Here is an 18,649-nt window from a genome sequence, read left to right on the forward strand (position 1 = left end):
GTTAACTGCCTTGTTCAGGGGCAGAATGACAGATTTGTATCTTGTCATTTACAACCTTCCGATTACTAGTCCAACGCTCTAACCACTAGGCTATCCTGCCGCCCCAATGTATGATGCATTCTGTGTATATGTAATTCTGTGTGATTATTTAGATATTTAGTAAATAAATCATTAAACCAAATTTTGTATTGCTGATTCAACTTGATAGCCAGGGTTCGTGAAGATAACCAAGAATTTACAACTTTCAGATGAGACTGAATAAGGCGAGGATTAAATATTGACCGCTACTGATGTAAAAGATTACTAGGTTTTTAAGTGTTTATTTGGAAGTTAACAGCTCTATAAACATTATTTTGTGGTGTCCCGACTTTCTAGTTAATTACATTCACCTGATTAGCTTAATCAGGTAATATTAATTACAGAGAAATTATTTTATAGAATAGCATGTCATGTCACTTAATCCAGCATAGCCAAAGACACAACAGTACATTTTCATTAACTGTCATTTTCGTTAACAGTCCCTCCATCTTGTGCTATCGTCAGTTATTTTTAAATCTTGGCTGCAATAGTTAATATTTTTTTCTAAGTGTTTGTCAGTTGGGTATGTGCTCTGCAAGGTTTTGATACTTATCATATGAACATCATTTTCTGACTCAAATCAAATTCCCTTAAGGTTTCAAATGTTAAATTATAGAGAATGCGTTTTGTTAAAATACTAACAATTTTTGCTCTTGAGAAGAATAAAACAACATGTCAACTTATTATTATCAATGCTTCAGCGTCTCCTTGTATGCTTACCACTCAACCGTAAAATGAAGACATGTTAGTTCAGAGGCCTGGGAGTTCGGTTTAGTCTAGTCGACAACCTTGTTAACAAAAACCCTTTCATCAAAGCAATGAGACAAAAAAGTACAGAAGGGGGAAAAAGTAACAATAGTTGTTCTCTGTACATACCTACATGTGTGTGATTGAATTACAAATTTAAAAGGTTTTGAAAAGGCTTGTCAAATATAAAGCATGGAAGTGAATTCATAATCTTTACTTGACTTAAAAATAGTAATTTATAGAAGAGCTAACAAAGAATGTGTGATAAAGTAAAGATTGTCCTTGCTGAAGATGTCATATGATGAGATAAACTATGCAAATAGTTTACTATACATTACAGTCTATGACTCAGTTGCACTGGCTTCCATTGATGAGGAGGAATGTTCCAGTAGCCACCCACAGCAGCCCCTGAGTCAGGCCCACTCCAGAGAATACAGCAGGACTAGCATTGGACCCACACAGTTTTGGTTCTGGAGTAAAGAAGTAGGACACATTTCATCCATGTTTAATTTCACACGCTCAAATACTTCATCATATCATTAATCTATAAATTAATGGAAATCAGATCATCTGAATATAACATCCATAGATTAATAGAACCTGTTCCCCCGTATCTCTCACCCCAGAACCTGTTGGGAGTGTATAGTCCCACGGTCACTCCCTCAGTCACCTCCAGGTTGTTCCTGGTCCATCTGACTCTGACAGGCAGGGTTAGAAATGATTCACAAAGCAGATGAGGGAGTTGCTCCTTCCCAGATCCACCTCGTCCTCTGGGTACAGAACAACCTCAGGGGGCAGTAAATGAGGCTGAATGAACTGTTTCGCTGCCTGACAAGGCTCCGCTGATAGCAAGGTGCAGCAGTTGTAATGTGTTGGGACTGCTGTTGGGACTCTTCTGTTGGGACAGCTTTATGTAGGACCTAACAGTTTGTGGGCACCGTTTGTCACTGTTATAGTGCAATTAATGTACTGTTTAGTCTTGTGTTGCGTAGTGGCTTTGCTGGCATCCAACATTTTTGTTTTTTGTTCGTCCCACCAAGATTTACATGCTAAAATCGCCACTGACTTAGTGTGAAATGCAGTTCCCTATCACAACTGGCAGCACTGCCGCAGCTTGCCTAAGTCCTCCGACGGTGATACCTTGGTTATACAGTCGGAAACAAAACACTGAATAAAATAAATATTGTCTCTCAGGACCTCTACAAGCCAGAATGTTCAATAAAATCACATTTGAACTTACTCTATTGGTTGTCTGTGTGATTGGTCCTTTTCAAATCAAATCAAAGTGTATTTGTCACGTTCGCTGAATACAACAGGTGTAGACCTTACAGTGAAATGCTTACTTACAGGTTCTAACCAATAGTGCAAAAAAGGGTATTAGGTGAACAATAGGTAGGTAAAGAAATAAAAACAGCAGTAAAAAGACAGGCTATATACAGTAGTGAGGCTATAAAAGTAGCGAGGCTACATACAGACACCGGTTAGTCAGGCTGATTGAGGTGGTATGTACATGTAGATATGGTTAAAGTAACTATGCATATATGATGAACAGAGAGTAGCAGTAGCATCTTTTGTCTCTCTAAATTTGACAAAAATGTACAGCTAGCTAGCACTGCAGTGCATAAAATGTGGTGAGTAGTTTTCTCAAAGAGAAAGACAATGGTTGATCAGTTTTGAACAAATTAAGAAGAAATAGAGAGATAGAGAGAGAGAGAGAGAGAGAGAGAGAGAGAGAGAGAGAGAGAGAGAGAGAGAGAAAGAGAGATTTCCTCATTTTTCCCCACTTTCAGTTTCAAATGCAGCTAGCTAGTTTAGCCTAATCAAACACCCTGCTCAAATAGAGGGACGCTATGTTAGCTAGCTGGCTATAAATTTCCAACAATACACTGGAACTCTTCCAAGTCAATGTAAGCTTTTGGTCTTACAAATGTTTTGCCACCAGGGCCTACTGACTATACACTGTAATGTTGCTGCATGATTGTAGCGGGTTACTAATACGTTAGTTATATTGGGCTGTGTTGACTATGATGTTACTTTAGCTAATATGGTGACAACTATATAAGTTGTGTGTAACGGTTATGATTTGGTTTGGCTTGGAAAGATTTATTCACCTGGTCACATACAGCTGATGTGTTGTGCAAAGAAGTCCACAAATGAAGGGGAGAGTGCATAGTTGCGAGAAGGAATACAATGTGGCTGCTATGAAAGCGAACTGTGTTTATGGGTGATCATGGGTGTATTCATTCCACTGATTTTGTTTAAAAACGTTTCTTAAACAGAAGCAAACAGAACGAAAAAGGGCGAAACATTCCTGAATTTGTCCAATAGAAACCCTTGTTTGCAACTGTTGGACTAATAATTACACCCTAGATCCGCTAGATGTAGGCAAGAGTGGGCAAGGCGGTATTGAATGTCCTACATGGCACTGTCTGTCCATGTCTACCTGTGTGCACCTGCATTGTAAACTTTCATTCATAGGCTAGGTTGGAACAACCTCATGATGTGTATAGGGAAAATTAGATTGTCATGTAGGAGCCTAAACCTATCAATGTTACATTGAACTGGGTGAATGGAATATGAATGACAGTCATCCAATATGCTATAATAGAAAAAAGGCCATTCTCATCAAGAAAAAATTGTCCTCCCCAGTTTAAACTGCACCGAACGCCACTGTTTGCTAACATGTCCTTTATAGATAAAAACAACGTTAAAAAACAGCCTACTGTTGAGATCATGATGGAAGTGTGTGAGCTGTAGCAAGCAGTAGGCTATTACTGCTATTGTAAACGTTTAGCCTACCTATTGAACTACAGACAAGAAAATAAACTCGGAAAATAACCAGCGACTACCTAGAGGACGCACAGAAGCTGACATTCTTTCTGCGCATGCTTCTCTCTCGCTCTCTCTATGAGCCGATTCTCGTTCTATCTTATTTTTCTCAATTAAAAGCCCTAGCCCCATCCTCTTCGTCTGTTTCGCGGTGTATGTGTTCATCCAGTACAGGACGCGATAGAGAAAGATGCGAAGACAGGGAAGGGGCGATGGAGAAAGAGGATTTCGCGGTGTATGTGTTCATCCAGTACAGGACGCGATAGAGAAAGATGCGAAGACAGGGAGGGGCGATGGAGAAAGAGGAGTTCGCGGTGTATGTGTTCATCCAGTACAGGACGCGATAGAGAAAGATGCGAAGACAGGGAGGGGGCGATGGAGAAAGAGGAGAGGGGGTGGGGGAGGGAGGGTGCCAGCCAGTAGGGAAGGAATAGGCCTATAGGCTAATATACAGTCGATGTGAGAAAGGCTGTTGACGTTTTAATACGCAATCATGCATGATACATGCATTAAACTGTAGCAGACAAAATTGTAGAATGCAGATTATGTTTACCCCTATTATGACATACTATCCGTTGTTTGTTTGTCTCAAAATCTCTCGCATATCCATCATCACTTCACTACTTAGGTCACAGAATCTCGTGCCCTTGCACTGGCAATCTGTTTGACGTGGTTCCGTGATTTCGGAACGTGCTGTTCTCTCCGCCGAGGTCGTCAGACGCACTGGACGGCATGGTTACGTTACCGTCCAGCTAGCGTCCGGTGAGGGGACGTAAGAGAAGTTAAAACAGGTCATGAGGGACCATGTCCATTACTACGAAGGGCAAGAGAGAGAGAACGTGTGGTAAGCTACTATCTATTTACCTAAACAAGTTAGCCTACGTTTATTTATCCAACGACAATTCCTCCAAACAATCACCATCTGATTAACCTGATCTAATGTAAAACATTCTGGGAGAGATTATAGTGATGTCAATTTTGTATTTTATTTATTAAAGGAGCTATATGTAATTCTTTGCATTGCAATTTCACAAAATATATCTACAGTAATACTAGAATGATAGTGTTTCACAATATTTCACCCCCCCAAAAAGTAATTGGGACCACACAAAATTGCATTTAAATGGTGCAGCCTTCATATTGGTCAACAAAAGACAGACCTTTTCTTGTTGTCAAAATGATTGGGGACAGCAAATCTCTTGTTGTCAATGCAACAAAGGACCAGTCAATTTAACAAGAGATTTGGGGCACCAGTAAATTTGACAAAAAGAGATGGTTCATTGTTGAATTGTTACATGAGGTCTAGTACCTTTAAATTGTATGAATAATACTTTAGGACTTTGGCCAGTCTTGATTCAAAATCTTGCTGTCATGACAGAAAAGTATTTATAGGCTACCACAGTACTAGTTATAAATGAGTCCTTTATGTTCTTATGATACTGTGTGTAAGGATAAGATAACGTTTTATTATATAGTTTTTTTTACTCCTGTTTCTCCCCAATTTTGTGATATCCAATTGGTAGTTACAGTCTTGTCCCATCACTGCAACTCCCGTACGTACTTGGGAGAGGCGAAGGCGAGATCCATGCGTCCTCCGAAACACGACCCTGCCAGCACTGCTTCTTGACACACTGCTCGCTTAACCCGGAAGCCAGCCGCACCAATGTGTCGGAAGAAACAGCATACAGTTGGCGACTGAAGTCAGCTTGCAAGCACCCGGCCTGCCACAAGGAGTCGCTAGAGCGTGATGGGACAAGGAAACCCCGGCCGGCCAAACCCTCCCCTAACCCGGACGACACTGGGCCAATTGTGTGCCGCCTCATGGGTCTCCCGATTACAGCCGGCTTTGACACAGCCTGGGATCAAACCTGGGTCTGTAGGAACACTTCAAGCATTGCGATGCATTGCCTTAGACCTCTGCGCCACTCGGCAGGCCCAAGGATAGGATCTTTAACTTGTGATGAATGACATCACTATGAAATGTGGATTGCTCAATTGAGAAAAACAGTCTAACATGATTTCTGTTTTCTCCACAGCCTTGAAAAACCCTAGCTCAGCCAGTGTCTGAGTAGTGAATATTGTGTGTGTGTGTAGGCTATAATGGGTCTGTCACTGTCTGGATGGCTGGGTGGCATCCCAGCGAAGATGAAGAAGGATGCTCCCTCCTCTTCCTCCTTCCTCCCGCTGTCCATCCCTACCTCCTCCCGCCTTTCACTCCTCCTAAACTCCTCTCCCGTTGACCCTGGAGACCCCCGGTGCCGCTGGAGCCCCACACACTGTTCACCTCACTTCCTGCTGTCCCAGTGCGGGGAGGAAGTGACACGCGCACCCACCCAGCAGATTAGCGACGGGGCTCGGGGGGAGAAGGGGGAAAGGGGAGGAATGCACGTCTGGGAGGTGCTCTGGTGTCCCACCCACAGAGGAAGTCATGCTGTGATTGGTGTATCTACAGAGCACTGCCCGCTACAAACCTCTGGTTACACTGCACTGATGGGCGGAGACTCACAGTCCTGGGGATGGGAACTCACAAACAATCAGCTATGGCATGCAGGGCAAGCCCTGGGGAGATACCCCGGGGAGAGAGGGGTGCAGGCGGAAGAGCAATCTGTGTCCCCCCCACCCTGTCCCAGAGCGCGTGCTGCTGGTTCTGGACGCGGACACAGGAACTCTGGGATATGTAGTAGATGACTGCTTCCTGGGCATGGCCTTTAAGGACCTCCCCCAAGGGGTGGAGCTTTTCCCAGCCATCAGCAGCGTAAGGGGTGGAGCCTTCATACGACTACGCTACCTCAACGGAGCTACCTGTGAGTATAACTTCATTATTATAATACAATTTAACTGTATTATCCCTTGGCATGTTGCTTGGCTTTTAGCATCAACACAGACAGGTAACATTTAGCACAGTTTTACAGCTCTCAAACTGAACACAGTGCAAATAACACAACTAAAACAGTTCAGAACTATTCATGATGCCCTTAAACCCAAACGTGCCCACACCAGGTACTTATGTTTGCAGATATGTTTATTACATTTCTCTCTCTCTCTTTCCTTCCCTTTATTTCTCTCAGGTGAGCCTCCTGCACTAATGGCTCTCTGTGGTCTGTCCATCCATGTGTGCATGGGGAAAGAGAGAGAGACTCAGACAGACAGACTGCCTCTGCCTCCTCCTCTTCAACGCTACATCCTGCCCAGCATGTGACACACACACCCACACACAAACTATAGAGTAAATAGGAACGTTCTCACTGACCCAAGGTCCATATACGGCTAAATTACAGCTTTTAATTGAATTAAGCAAGTCATCCATAAAATAAATTAGCCTCTGTATTGTAGGGGCCAATGAGTGGTTTGTGTAACAGCAACATCATTGGACAGTGCTGCATACATTGTGATGTTAGCTCCTCTCTGTTTTTTTGCCATGTTGAATCCAGCTTCATCCACAAAGATGAATGTATGTGCAGTTTGCCTGGCTTCCATCTCCATTACTCTCTAAAATACAGTAAATCCACAGTTTTACAGTACTTTACATAATGCATAGCTGTGTATATACCCTGTTTAGTTATTGAACAGACATCTTAGCTGGACATATTGATACCAGAGTTCTTTCACACGTTCACCGTTTCTCTCAAAGGGTACAGTCTACAACTGCTTCATCGTTATTTTATGTTTCTCTAGGACACTTGGGTAGGCTTTCAGCTGAAATTGCAATCAGCTGTGTTTGGAATGATTACATATTCTGCTGAGATGTTCTATATGTTTCTATCTGGTTACTGCAGAAATGCACAACATTTGCCATCATTCTGTTTTGAACAGTTTTGGAAACAGTGTGTTAGTGGGAAGAAAAAGAATGTGAACCCTTTGGAAATACCTGGATTTCTGCATAAATTGGTCATAAAATGTTATCTGATCTTAATCTAGGTCACAACAATAGACAAACATGGTCTGCTTAAACTAATAACACACAAACAATTATATGTTTTCGTGTATTTATTGAACACACCATGTAAACATTCACAGTGTAGGGTGGGAAAAGTACGAGAACCCTTGGATTTAATAACTGTTTGACCCTCCTTTGTCAGAAATAACCAAACGTTTTCTGTGGTTGTGGATCTGACCTGCACAACGATCAGGAGGAATTTTGGAGCATTCCTCTTTACAAAACTGTTTCAGTTCAGCAATGTCTTAAGATGTCTGGTGTAAACTGCTCTCTTGAGGTCATGCCAATCATATCCAAGATGGCGTAGCAGTTCAGGCATCTTTGTTTTGTTGTGTCCCTTGTATATATCTTTTTTTTCCCTTTTGTATATATTTTGTGTATATTTTTTATATGTTTAACCTCAATTTCAACATACTCTCCTGCAACCCGCCTCACCCAATGTGGTATGGATCTGCTATTTTCTATACTTTAGAATCGGAACCCCCAACAGAAGCTAACCAGCTAACCAGCTAACTAGCTACTAGCTAGTAGTCAGTTAGCCACTGCTAGCGTTCATCAGCTAACCATAGCCCGGTCAACTCCTGCCAGTCTACATAGTGTGATTCAACCCAGAGCATACCAGACTGCTTTTTCTCCACATCTCCGGATTCCTACCAAAAGCTCTGAACCTTTTCACCTGGATCATCACAGCTAGCTGCTATCCAAGTGGCTACTCCTGGCTAAGGTCTCTGTCCCGAAGCAGGCACCAGTTAGCCTGGAACTAGCTTTGTGCTAGGCCCATCTCCCGGCAATCTGAAGAGGTCCATCAGCCACTCCTTGGGCTACAATGCCTATTTTGCCAATTGGCCTGGACCCCTTTTACTGCCGACACAGAGCCCCGCCGATCCATCACAACTGGTCTACCGACATAATCCGCCCGAGGGGGGGTTTCAACAGGCTCCTCCGTCGCGACGTCCCCTGAAGGCCCATCTGCTAGCCGCGTCCGGCTAGCTGTCTAGAGCATATCAGACTGTTAGCTGAAGAGGTCCATCAGCCAATTTCTTGGGCTACAATACCTATTTTGCCAATTGGCCTGGACCCTTTTACTGCCTACACGGGGCCCTGCCGATCCATCACGACTGGTCTGCCGACGTAACCGTCCGAGGGGGCTACAACAGACTCTTCCATCGCGATGTCCCCCTAAGGCCGTTTTGCTAGCCTGCTAGCCCTGGACCGCTAGCTGTCTGAATTGCTGTGTCTCCAGCTCGCCTAGCTACTCACTGGTCCCAAAGATCACTCAGCTACGCATGCCTCTCCCTAATGTCAATATGCCTTATCCATTGCTGTTTTGGTTAGTGATTGTCTTATTTCACTGTAGAGCCTTCAGCCCTGCTCAATATGTCTTAGCTAGCCCTTTTGTTCCATCTCCCACACATGTTGTGACCTCACATGGTTTAAATGGTGTCTCTAGAGACAAAAAGTCGCTCTGGATAAGAGCGTCTGCTAAATGACTTAAATGTAAATGTAAATGTCATCGTCAGTCAATGCCTAGGTTTACCTCCACTGTATTCACATCCTACCATACCCTTGTCTGTACATTATGCCTTGAATCTATTATTCCGCGTCCAGAAACCTGCTCCTTTAACTCTCTGTTCCGAATTCATTAGACGACCAGTTCTTATAGCCTTTAGCTGTACCCTTATCCTACTCCTCCTCTGTTCCTCTGGTGATGTAGAGGTTAATCCAGGCCCTGCACTGCATAGCTCCACTCCCATTCCCCAGGCACTCTCATTTGTTGACTTCTGGTTTCATACATGTTAACATTAGAAGCCTCCTCCCTAAGTTTGTTTAATTCACTGCTTTAGCACACTCTGCCAACCGGGATGTCCTAGCCATGTCTTTATGCTGGTTTAGGAAAGCCACCAAAAATCCAGAAATTTCCAACCCTAACTATAAAAATATTCGACAAGATAGAACTGCCAAAGGGGGCAGAGTTAGCCTGCAGAGTTCTGGTATACTATCCAGGTCTGTGCCAAAACAATTCAAACTTCTACTTCTAAAAAGTCACCTTTCCAGAAACAAGTCTCTCACCTGTCTCCCCAAATGTCTTTTACCCTTATTGGAATGTATTGGCCACCTTCCACCAAAAGTGTGTTTTTGATCAAATCAAATCAAATCAAATGTATTTATATAGCCCTTCGTACATCAGCTGATATCTCAAAGTGCTGTACAGAAACCCAGCCTAAAACCCCAAACAGCAAACAATGCAGGTGTAAAAGCACGGTGGCTAGGAAAAACTCCCTAGAAAGGCCAAAACCTAGGAAGAAACCTAGAGAGGAACCGGGCTATGTGGGGTGGCCAGTCCTCTTCTGGCTGTGCCGGGTAGAGATTATAACAGAACATGACCAAGATGTTCAAATGTTCATAAATGACCAGCATGGTCAAATAATAATAAGGCAGAACAGTTGAAACTGGAGCAGCAGCACAGTCAGGTGGACTGGGGACAGCAAGGAGCCATCATGTCAGGTAGTCCTGGGGCACGGTCCTAGGGCTCAGGTCCTCCGAGAGAGAGAAAGAAAGAGAGAATTAGAGAGAGCATATGTGGGGTGGCCAGTCCTCTTCTGGCTGTGCCGGGTGGAGATTATAACAGAACGTGGCCAAGATGTTCAAATGTTCATAAATGACCAGCATGGTTGAATAATAGTAAGGCAGAACAGTTGAAACTGGAGCAGGAGCATGGCCAGGTGGACTGGGGACAGCAAGGAGTCCTCATGTCAGGTAGTCCTGGGACATGGTCCTAGGGCCCAGGCCAGTTGAAACTGGAGCAGCAGCATGGCCAGGTGGACTGGGGACAGCAAGGAGTCATCATGTCAGGTAGTCCTGGGGCATGGTCCTAGGGCTCAGGTCCTGAGAGAGAGAAAGAAAGAGAGAAGGAGAGAATTAGAGAACGCACACTTAGATTTACACAGGACACCGAATAGGACAGGAGAAGTACTCCAGATAAACAAACTGACCCTAGTCCCCCGACACATAAACTACTGCAGCATAAATACTGGAGGCTGAGACAGGAGGGGTCAGGAGACACTGTGGCCCCATCCGAGGACACCCCGGACAGGGCCAAACAGGAAGGATATAACCCCACCCACTTTGCCAAGCACAGCCCCCACACCACTAGAGGGAAATCTTCAACCACCAACTTACCATCCTGAGACAAGGCCGAGTATAGCCCACAAAGATCTCCGACACGGTACAACCCATGGGGGGAGAAAGTCCCAGACAGGCCGACCACAACAGTGAATCAACCCACCCAGGTGACGCACCCCCAGGGACGGCACGAGAGAGCCCCAGCAAGCCAGTGACTCAGCCCCGTAACAGGGTTAGAGGCAGAGAATCCCAGTGGAAAAGGGGAACCGGCCAGGCAGAGACAGCAAGGGCGGTTCGTTGCTCCAGAGCCTTTCCGTTCACCTTCCCACTCCTGGGCCAGACTACACTCAATCATATGACCCACTGAAGAGATGAGTCTTCAGTAAAGACTTAAAGGTTGAGACCGAGTTTGCGTCTCTGACATGGGTAGGCAGACCGTTCCATAAAAATGGAGCTCTATAGGAGAAAGCCCTGCCTCCAGCTGTTTGCTTAGAAATTCTAGGGACAATTAGGAGGCCTGCGTCTTGTGACCGTAGCGTACGTGTAGGTATGTCGGCAGGACCAAATCAGAGAGGTAGGTAGGAGCAAGCCCATGTAATGCTTTGTAGGTTAGCAGTAAAACCTTGAAATCAGCCCTTGCTTTGACAGGAAGCCAGTGTAGAGAGGCTAGCACTGGAGTAATATGATCAAATTTTTTGGTTCTAGTCAGGATTCTAGCAGCCGTATTTAGCACTAACTGAAGTTTATTTAGTGCTTTATCCGGGTCAGCCGGAAAATAGAGCATTGCAGTAGTCTAACCTAGAAGTGACAAAAGCATGGATTAATTTTTCTGCATCATTTTTGGACAGAAAGTTTCTGATTTTTGCAATGTTACGTAGATGGAAAAAAGCTGTCCTCGAAATGGTCTTGATATGTTCTTCCAAAGAGAGATCAGGGTCCAGAGTAACGCCGAGGTCCTTCACAGTTTTATTTGAGACGACTGTACAACCATTAAGATTAATTGTCAGATTTAACAGAAGATCTCTTTGTTTCTTGGGACCTAGAACAAGCATCTCTGTTTTGTCCGAGTTTAATAGTAGAAAGTTTGCAGCCATCCACTTCCTTATGTCTGAAACACATGCTTCTAGCGAGGGCAATTTTGGTGCTTCACCATGTTTCATTGAAATGTACAGCTGTGTGTCATCCGCATAGCAGTGAAAGTTTACATTATGTTTTCGAATAACATCCCCAAGAGGTCAAATATATAGTGAAAACAATAGTGGTCCTAAAACAGAACCTTGAGGAACACCGAAATGTACAGTTGATTTGTCAGAGGACAAACCATTCACAGAGACAAACTGATATCTTTCCGACAGATAAGACCTAAACCAGGCCAGAACATGTCCGTGTAGACCAATTTGGGTTTCCAATCTCTCCAAAAGAATGTGGTGATCGATGGTATCAAAAGCAGCACTAAGGTCTAGGAGCACGAGGACAGATGCAGAGCCTCGGTCCGATGCCATCAAAATGTCATTTACCACCTTCACAAGTGCCGTCTCAGTGCTATGATGGGGTCTAAAACCAGACTGAAGCATTTCGTATACATTGTTTGTCTTCAGGAAGGCAGTGAGTTGCTGCGCAACAGCCTTCTCTAAAATCTTTGAGAGGAATGGAAGATTCGATATAGGCCGATAGTTTTTATATTTTCTGGGTCAAGGTTTGGCTTTTTCAAGAGAGGCTTTATTACTGCCACTTTTAGTGAGTTTGGTACACATCCAGTGGATAGAGAGCCGTTTATTATGTTCAACATAGGAGGGCCAAGCACAGGAAGCAGCTCTTTCAGTAGTTTAGTTGGAATAGGGTCCAGTATACAGCTTGAAGGTTTAGAGGCCATGATTATTTTCATCATTGTGTCAAGAGATATAGTACTAAAACACTTGAGCGTCTCTCTTGATCCTAGGTCCTGGCAGAGTTGTGCAGACTCAGGACAACTGAGGTTTGGAGGAATACGCAGGTTTAAAGAGGAGTCCGTAATTTGCTTTCTAATAATCATAATCTTTTCCTCAAAGAAGTTCATGAATTTATCACTGCTAAAGTGCAAGTCATCCTCTCTTGGGGAATGCTGCTTTTTAGTTAGCTTTGCCACAGTATCAAAAAGGAATTTCGGATTGTTCTTATTTTCCTCAATTAAGTTAGAAAAATAGGACGATCGAGCAGCAGTAAGGGCTCTTCGGTACTGCACGGTACCATCCTTCCAAGCTAGTCGGAAGACTTCCAGTTTGGTGTGGCGCCATTTCCGTTCCAATTTTCTGGAAGCTTGCTTCAGAGCTCGGGTATTTTCTGTGTACCAGGGAGCTAGTTTCTTATGAGACATTTTTTTAGTTTTTAGGGGTGCAACTGCATCTAGGGTATTGCGCAAGGTTAAATTGAGATCCTCAGTTAGGTGGTTAACAGATTTTTGTCCTCTGGCGTCCTTGGGTAGGCAGAGGGAGTCTGGAAGGGCATCAAGGAATCTTTGTGTTGTCTGTGAATTTATAGCACGACTTTTGATGTTCCTTGGTTGGGGTCTGAGCAGATTATTTGTTGCAATTGCAAACGTAATAAAATGGTGGTCTGATAGTCCAGGATTATGAGGAAAAACATTAAGATCCACAACATTTATTCCATGGGACAAAACTAGGTCCAGTGATGACTGTGAGAGTGAGTGGGTCCAGAGACATGTTGGACAAAACCCACTGAGTCGATGATGGCTCCAAAAGCCTTTTGGAGTGGGTCTGTGGACTTTTCCATGTGAATATTAAAGTCACCAAAGATTAGAATATTATCTGCAATGACTACAAGGTCTGATAGGAATTCAGGGAACTCAGTGAGAAACGCTGTATATGGCCCAGGAGGCCTGTAAACAGTAGCTATAAAAGGGATTGAGTAGGCTGCATAGATTTCATGACTAGAAGCTCAAAGGCGAAAACGTCATTTTTTTTTTTTGTAAATTGAAATTTGCTATCGTAAATGTTAGCAACACCTCCGCCTTGCGGGATGCACGGGGGATATGGTCACTAGTGTAGCCAGGAGGTGAGGCCTCATTTAACACAGTAAATTCATCAGGCTTAAGCCATGTTTCAGTCAGGCCAATCACATCAAGATTATGATCAGTGATTAGTTCATTGACTATAATTGCCTTTGAAGTAAGGGATCTAACATTAAGTAGCCCTATTTTGAGATGTGAGGTATCATGATCTCTTTCAGTAATGACAGGAATGGAGGTGGTCTTTATCCTAGTGAGATTGCTAAGGCGAACACTTTAATAACATGCTTAGGGAATGTGATTTTGGGAAAGAGGTCATCTTGATGGGAGATTTTAATATTAATTATGAAGACAAGTGTTGTAGGAAAACCCTCAAACGGATCACTAATACCTTTGACCTTACACAGCTAGTTAAAGGGCCAACCAGGGTGACTTGTTGTTCTAAAACACAGATTGATTTGGTGTCCAGTAATAAACCAGAGAGAGTGACTAAATCATTCAATATGGTTACTGGGCTATCTGATCATAATCTGACACTTATAGCCAGAAAGCTGTCTAAGAGCAGGTTTAACCTCTCTACTGTTAGAAAGCCGGATCAACTAAGAATACCTAAGAGTGAATTAAATTATTTTGAAAACGCAATTAAGGGAATTAACTGGAATGATCTCTTGTCCTATATAGATGTGGAAGCTGATAGTCAGGTTTTTCTATCCACAATCCAGACTACAATAAATGGTTTCCTAAAGAAAATCAAATCCAAACCTGGCCAAAAGAGCACTCTTCCTTGGCTAAATGGAGAAATCTGGAAATTGATGAATGAACGAGATTATGCTCTTAAAAACAGTACTAAGATCCAAATTATAGCATGACAGACGTAGTTACCATGTTGAGAAATAAGGTGATGAAAGAAATCAGACAGGCCAAGGCAAACTTTTTTATTAACATAATTGGTGAAGCAAAGGGAAATTATAAATTGATCTGGGAAAAATCTAAAAAAGTTAACAGACCATAGTAACACTGCAAAAAGACTAGAAATCATGGTGGATAACAATCTAACACAGGATGCAGTCAAAATAGCAATAGCCTTCAATTCCTACTTTATTGACTCTGTCAGGGTACTGACACAGAACCCCTCCATTGGTTTCTTGGGCTCAGTGCTAGTAAATGACACTCGACCTGTCTTCATCATAAGGGAGGTTTCTGAGTCCAAGGTGAACAAGGTGATTAGCTCACTAAAGAACTCTAAAGCCAAATACCAAATCAAATCAAATTTTATTTATATAGCCCTTCATACATCAGCTGATATCTCAAAGTGCTGTACAGAAACCCAGCCTAAAACCCCAAACAGCAAGCAATGCAGGTGTAGAAGCACCAACAGTGGTGGCTAGGAAGAAACTAGAGAGGAATCAGGCTATGTGGGGTGGCCAGTCCTCTTCTGGCTGTGCCGGGTGGAGATTATAACAGAACATGGCCAAGATGTTCAAATGTTCATAAATGACCAGCATGGTCGAATAATAATAATAAGGCAGAACAGTTGAAACTGGAGCAGCAGCACAGTCAGGTGGACTGGGGACAGGAAGGAGTCATCATGTCAGGTAGTCCTGGGGCACGGTCCTAGGGCTCAGGTCCTCCGAGAGAGAGAAAGAAAGAATTAGAGAGAGCATATGTGGGGTGGCCAGTCCTCTTCTGGCTATGCCGGGTGGAGATTATAACAGAACATGGCCAAGATGTTCAAATGTTCATAAATGACCAGTATGGTCGAATAATAGTAAGGCAGAACAGTTGAAACTGGAGCAGCAGTATGGCCAGGTGGACTGGGGACAGCAAGGAGTCATCATGTCAGGTAGTCCTGGGGCATGGTCCTAGGGCTCAGGTCAGTTGAAACTGGAGCAGCAGCATGGCCAGGTGGACTGGGGACAGCAAGGAGTCATCATGTCAGGTAGTCCTGGGGCATGGTCCTAGGGCTCAGGTCCTCTGAGAGAGAGAAAGAAAGAAGGAGAGAATTAGAGAACGCACACTTAGATTCACACAGGACACCGAATAGGACAGGGGAAGTACTCCAGATATAACAAACTGACCCTAGCCCACAGACACAAACTACTGCAGCATAAATACTGGAGGCGGAGACAGGAGGGGTTAGGAGACACTGTGGCCCCATCCGAGGACACCCCCGGACAGGGCCAAACAGGAAGGATATAACCCCACCCACTTTGCCAAAGCACAGCCCCCACACCACTAGAGGGATATCTTCATGTGTTTTAGCTGGACTCTACCTTTCTTAAAAACTACAAAGAGTCACTCATTGGCCCCATTACTAAGGTCACCAACACATCTATTGGTCAGGGGGTGTTTCCAAGGGTATAGAAGTCGGCTATAATAACGGCCATCTTTAAATCGGGCGACCCTGCTGATGTGAGTAACTACAGGCCCATTAGTATACTACCTGAGGTGTCAAAGGTTGCTGAAAAGTGTGTAGCAGAACAACTGATTGCCCACCTCTACAAAAGCCCCTTCACATTACACTCCATGCAGTTTGGCTTCAGAGCGAAACACTCCACAGAAACGGCCAACTGCTTTCTTCTGGAAAATGTGAAGTCCAAGATGAACAAAGGGGGCATTGTTGGGGCTGTGTTTCTGGACCTAAGGAAGGCTTTTGATACTGTTAACCATGAGATTCTCATCACAAAATTGTCCATGTTCAACTTTTCCCCCGATGCCTTGATGGATGAAATCATACCTTGAAGGCAGAACTCAGTGTGTCAGAGTGAGCAATGAGCTGTCGCCCACTCTTAGCTATGATGTGGGCATGCCCCAAGGGTCAATACTGGGGACTCTCCTGTTCAGCCTGTACAGTAATGATCTGCCTTCTGTCTGTACTGGGTCTGAAGTTCAAATGTATGCAGATGATACAGTGGCACAAGAACTCACTACTGTAATGGTCCAGGTTACAAAGTCGCTCAGTGTTTGCATCTCAATGTGAAAAAACTGTTTACATGTTCTTCACAAAGAGGGCAACAGATGCTACAGAGACCGATGTCTATGTGTCAGGAGAGAAGCTCCAGGTGGTATCTGATTTGAAGTACCTTGGCATCATACTTGATTCCAACTTCTCTTTTAAAAAGCATGTGAAAAAGGTTTTTCAGATAACCAAATTCAACCTAGGTAATTTCCGATTTATACGAAATTGTTCGACTACAGAGGGAGCATTCAAATCTATTATACTCCCCCACTTAACATACTGCTTGACTAGTTGGGCCCAAGCTTGCTGTACAACATTAAAACCTATTCAGTCTGTCTACAAACAGGCTCTCAAATTGCTTGATAGGACGCCTAATAGCCATCATCACTGTTACATCCTCAGAAAGCATGAGCTCCTGAGTTGGGAAAATCTTGTGCAATACACCAACACGGATCTTGAATACATTACATTAAATGGCCTGGCTCCCCCTCCACTCAGTATTTTTGTTAAACAGAAAACCCAAACATATGGCAGCAGATCCACAAGGTCTGCCATGAGAGGTGACTACAGTTCCCTTAAGGAAAAGCACCTTTAGTAAATCTGCTTTCTCTGTGAGAGCTTCTCATGTCTGGAATACACTGCCATCAGACACACATAACTGCACCACTTATCACACTTTCACAAAATGCATGAAGACATGGCTAAAGGTCAGTCAGATTTGTGAACATGGTCCCTAACTGTGTATTGCCGCTTTCCATGTGGTCTGTTGTCTGTAGCTTGTGAAGTGTGTAAACACTTTGTTGCTTTTATGAATTTTGTCTTGCTGCTTTCTGTTCTATGTTGCTCTGTCTGTATGCTACTTGCTTGTCCTATGTTGCTCTGTCTGTATGCTACGTCTTGCTTGTCCTATGTTGCTCTGTCTGTATGTTATGTCTTGCTTGTCCTATGTTGCTCTGCGTGCGCTCACTGATCAATGATTGTCTATATTGTAATTGTTTTTAATAACCTGCCCTGGGACTGCGGTTGAAAATCAGCCGGCTGGCTAAAACCGGCACTTTTACTGAAACGTTGATTAATGTGCACTGTCCCTGTAAAAATAAACTCAAACCATTGCCGCGTGTTATAGACCACCTTCAGCCCCCAGCTGTTCCCTGGACGGACACCATATGTGAATTAATTGCCCCCCATCTATCTTCAGAGCTCATAATGTTAGGTGACCTAAACTGGGACATGCTTAACACCCTGGCCGTCCTACAATCTAAGCTAGATGCCCTCAATCTCACACAAATGATCAATGAACCTACCAGGTACAACCCCAAATCCGTAAACACGGGCACCCTCATAGATATCATCCTGACCAAACTGCCCTCTAAATACACCTCTGCTGTCTTCAACCAGGATCTCAGCGATCACTGCCTCATTGCCTGCGACCATAATGGGTCTGCAGTAAAACGACCACCCCTCATCACTGTCAAATCCTCCCTAAAACACTTCAGCGAGCAGGCCTTTCTAATCGACCTGGCTAGGGTATCCTGGAAGGATATTGACCTCATTCCGTCAGTAGAGGATGCCTGGTTATTCTTTAAAAGTGCTTTCCTCACCATCTTAAATAAGCATGCCCCATTCAAAAAATGTAGAACCAGGAACAGATATAGTCCTTGGTTCACTACAGACCTGACTGCCCTTGACCAGCACAAAAACATCCTGTGGTGTACTGCATTAGCATCTAATAGCCCTGTGATATGCAACTTTTCAGGGAAGTCAGGAACCAATATACACAGGCAGTTAGGAATGCAAAAGCTATTTTTCAAACAGAAATTTGCATCCTGTAGCACAAACTCTAAAAAGTTCTGGGACACTGTAAAGTCCATGGAGAATAAGAGCACCACCTCCCAGCTGCCCACTGCACTGAGGCTAGGAAACACTGTCACCACCGATAAATCCACGATCATTGACCATTTCAATAAGCATT

The 18,649-nt window shown here is 43.8% G+C and overlaps 1 protein-coding gene across 1 annotated transcript; it reads left to right on the forward strand.

Moving 5' to 3' along the window:
- The first annotated feature begins 4,077 nt into the window (after positions 1–4,077).
- On the forward strand, positions 4,078–7,605 carry LOC123997907 (SPRY domain-containing SOCS box protein 1-like). Its single transcript, XM_046302605.1, has 3 exons — positions 4,078–4,498; positions 5,691–6,458; positions 6,723–7,605. Exons 2-3 carry the CDS (start codon positions 6,200–6,202, stop codon positions 6,851–6,853), a joined length of 390 nt encoding a protein of 129 aa, XP_046158561.1. The 5' UTR covers positions 4,078–4,498; positions 5,691–6,199; the 3' UTR covers positions 6,854–7,605.
- The last annotated feature ends 11,044 nt before the right edge of the window (positions 7,606–18,649 follow it).

This window comes from Oncorhynchus gorbuscha, linkage group LG15, assembly GCF_021184085.1.
Source record: "Oncorhynchus gorbuscha isolate QuinsamMale2020 ecotype Even-year linkage group LG15, OgorEven_v1.0, whole genome shotgun sequence".
NCBI lineage: Eukaryota > Metazoa > Chordata > Actinopteri > Salmoniformes > Salmonidae > Oncorhynchus > Oncorhynchus gorbuscha.

What these genes read in the sequence shown, in the direction of transcription:
- LOC123997907 (XM_046302605.1), top strand. Translation starts at nt 6,200, where the DNA reads ATGCAGGGCAAGCCCTGGGGAGATACCCCGGGGAGAGAGGGGTGCAGG. An exon ending in CTACCTCAACGGAGCTACCT is followed by an intron (nt 6,459 to 6,722) that starts GTGAGTATAACT and finishes TATTTCTCTCAG; the next exon opens with GTGAGCCTCCTGCACTAATG.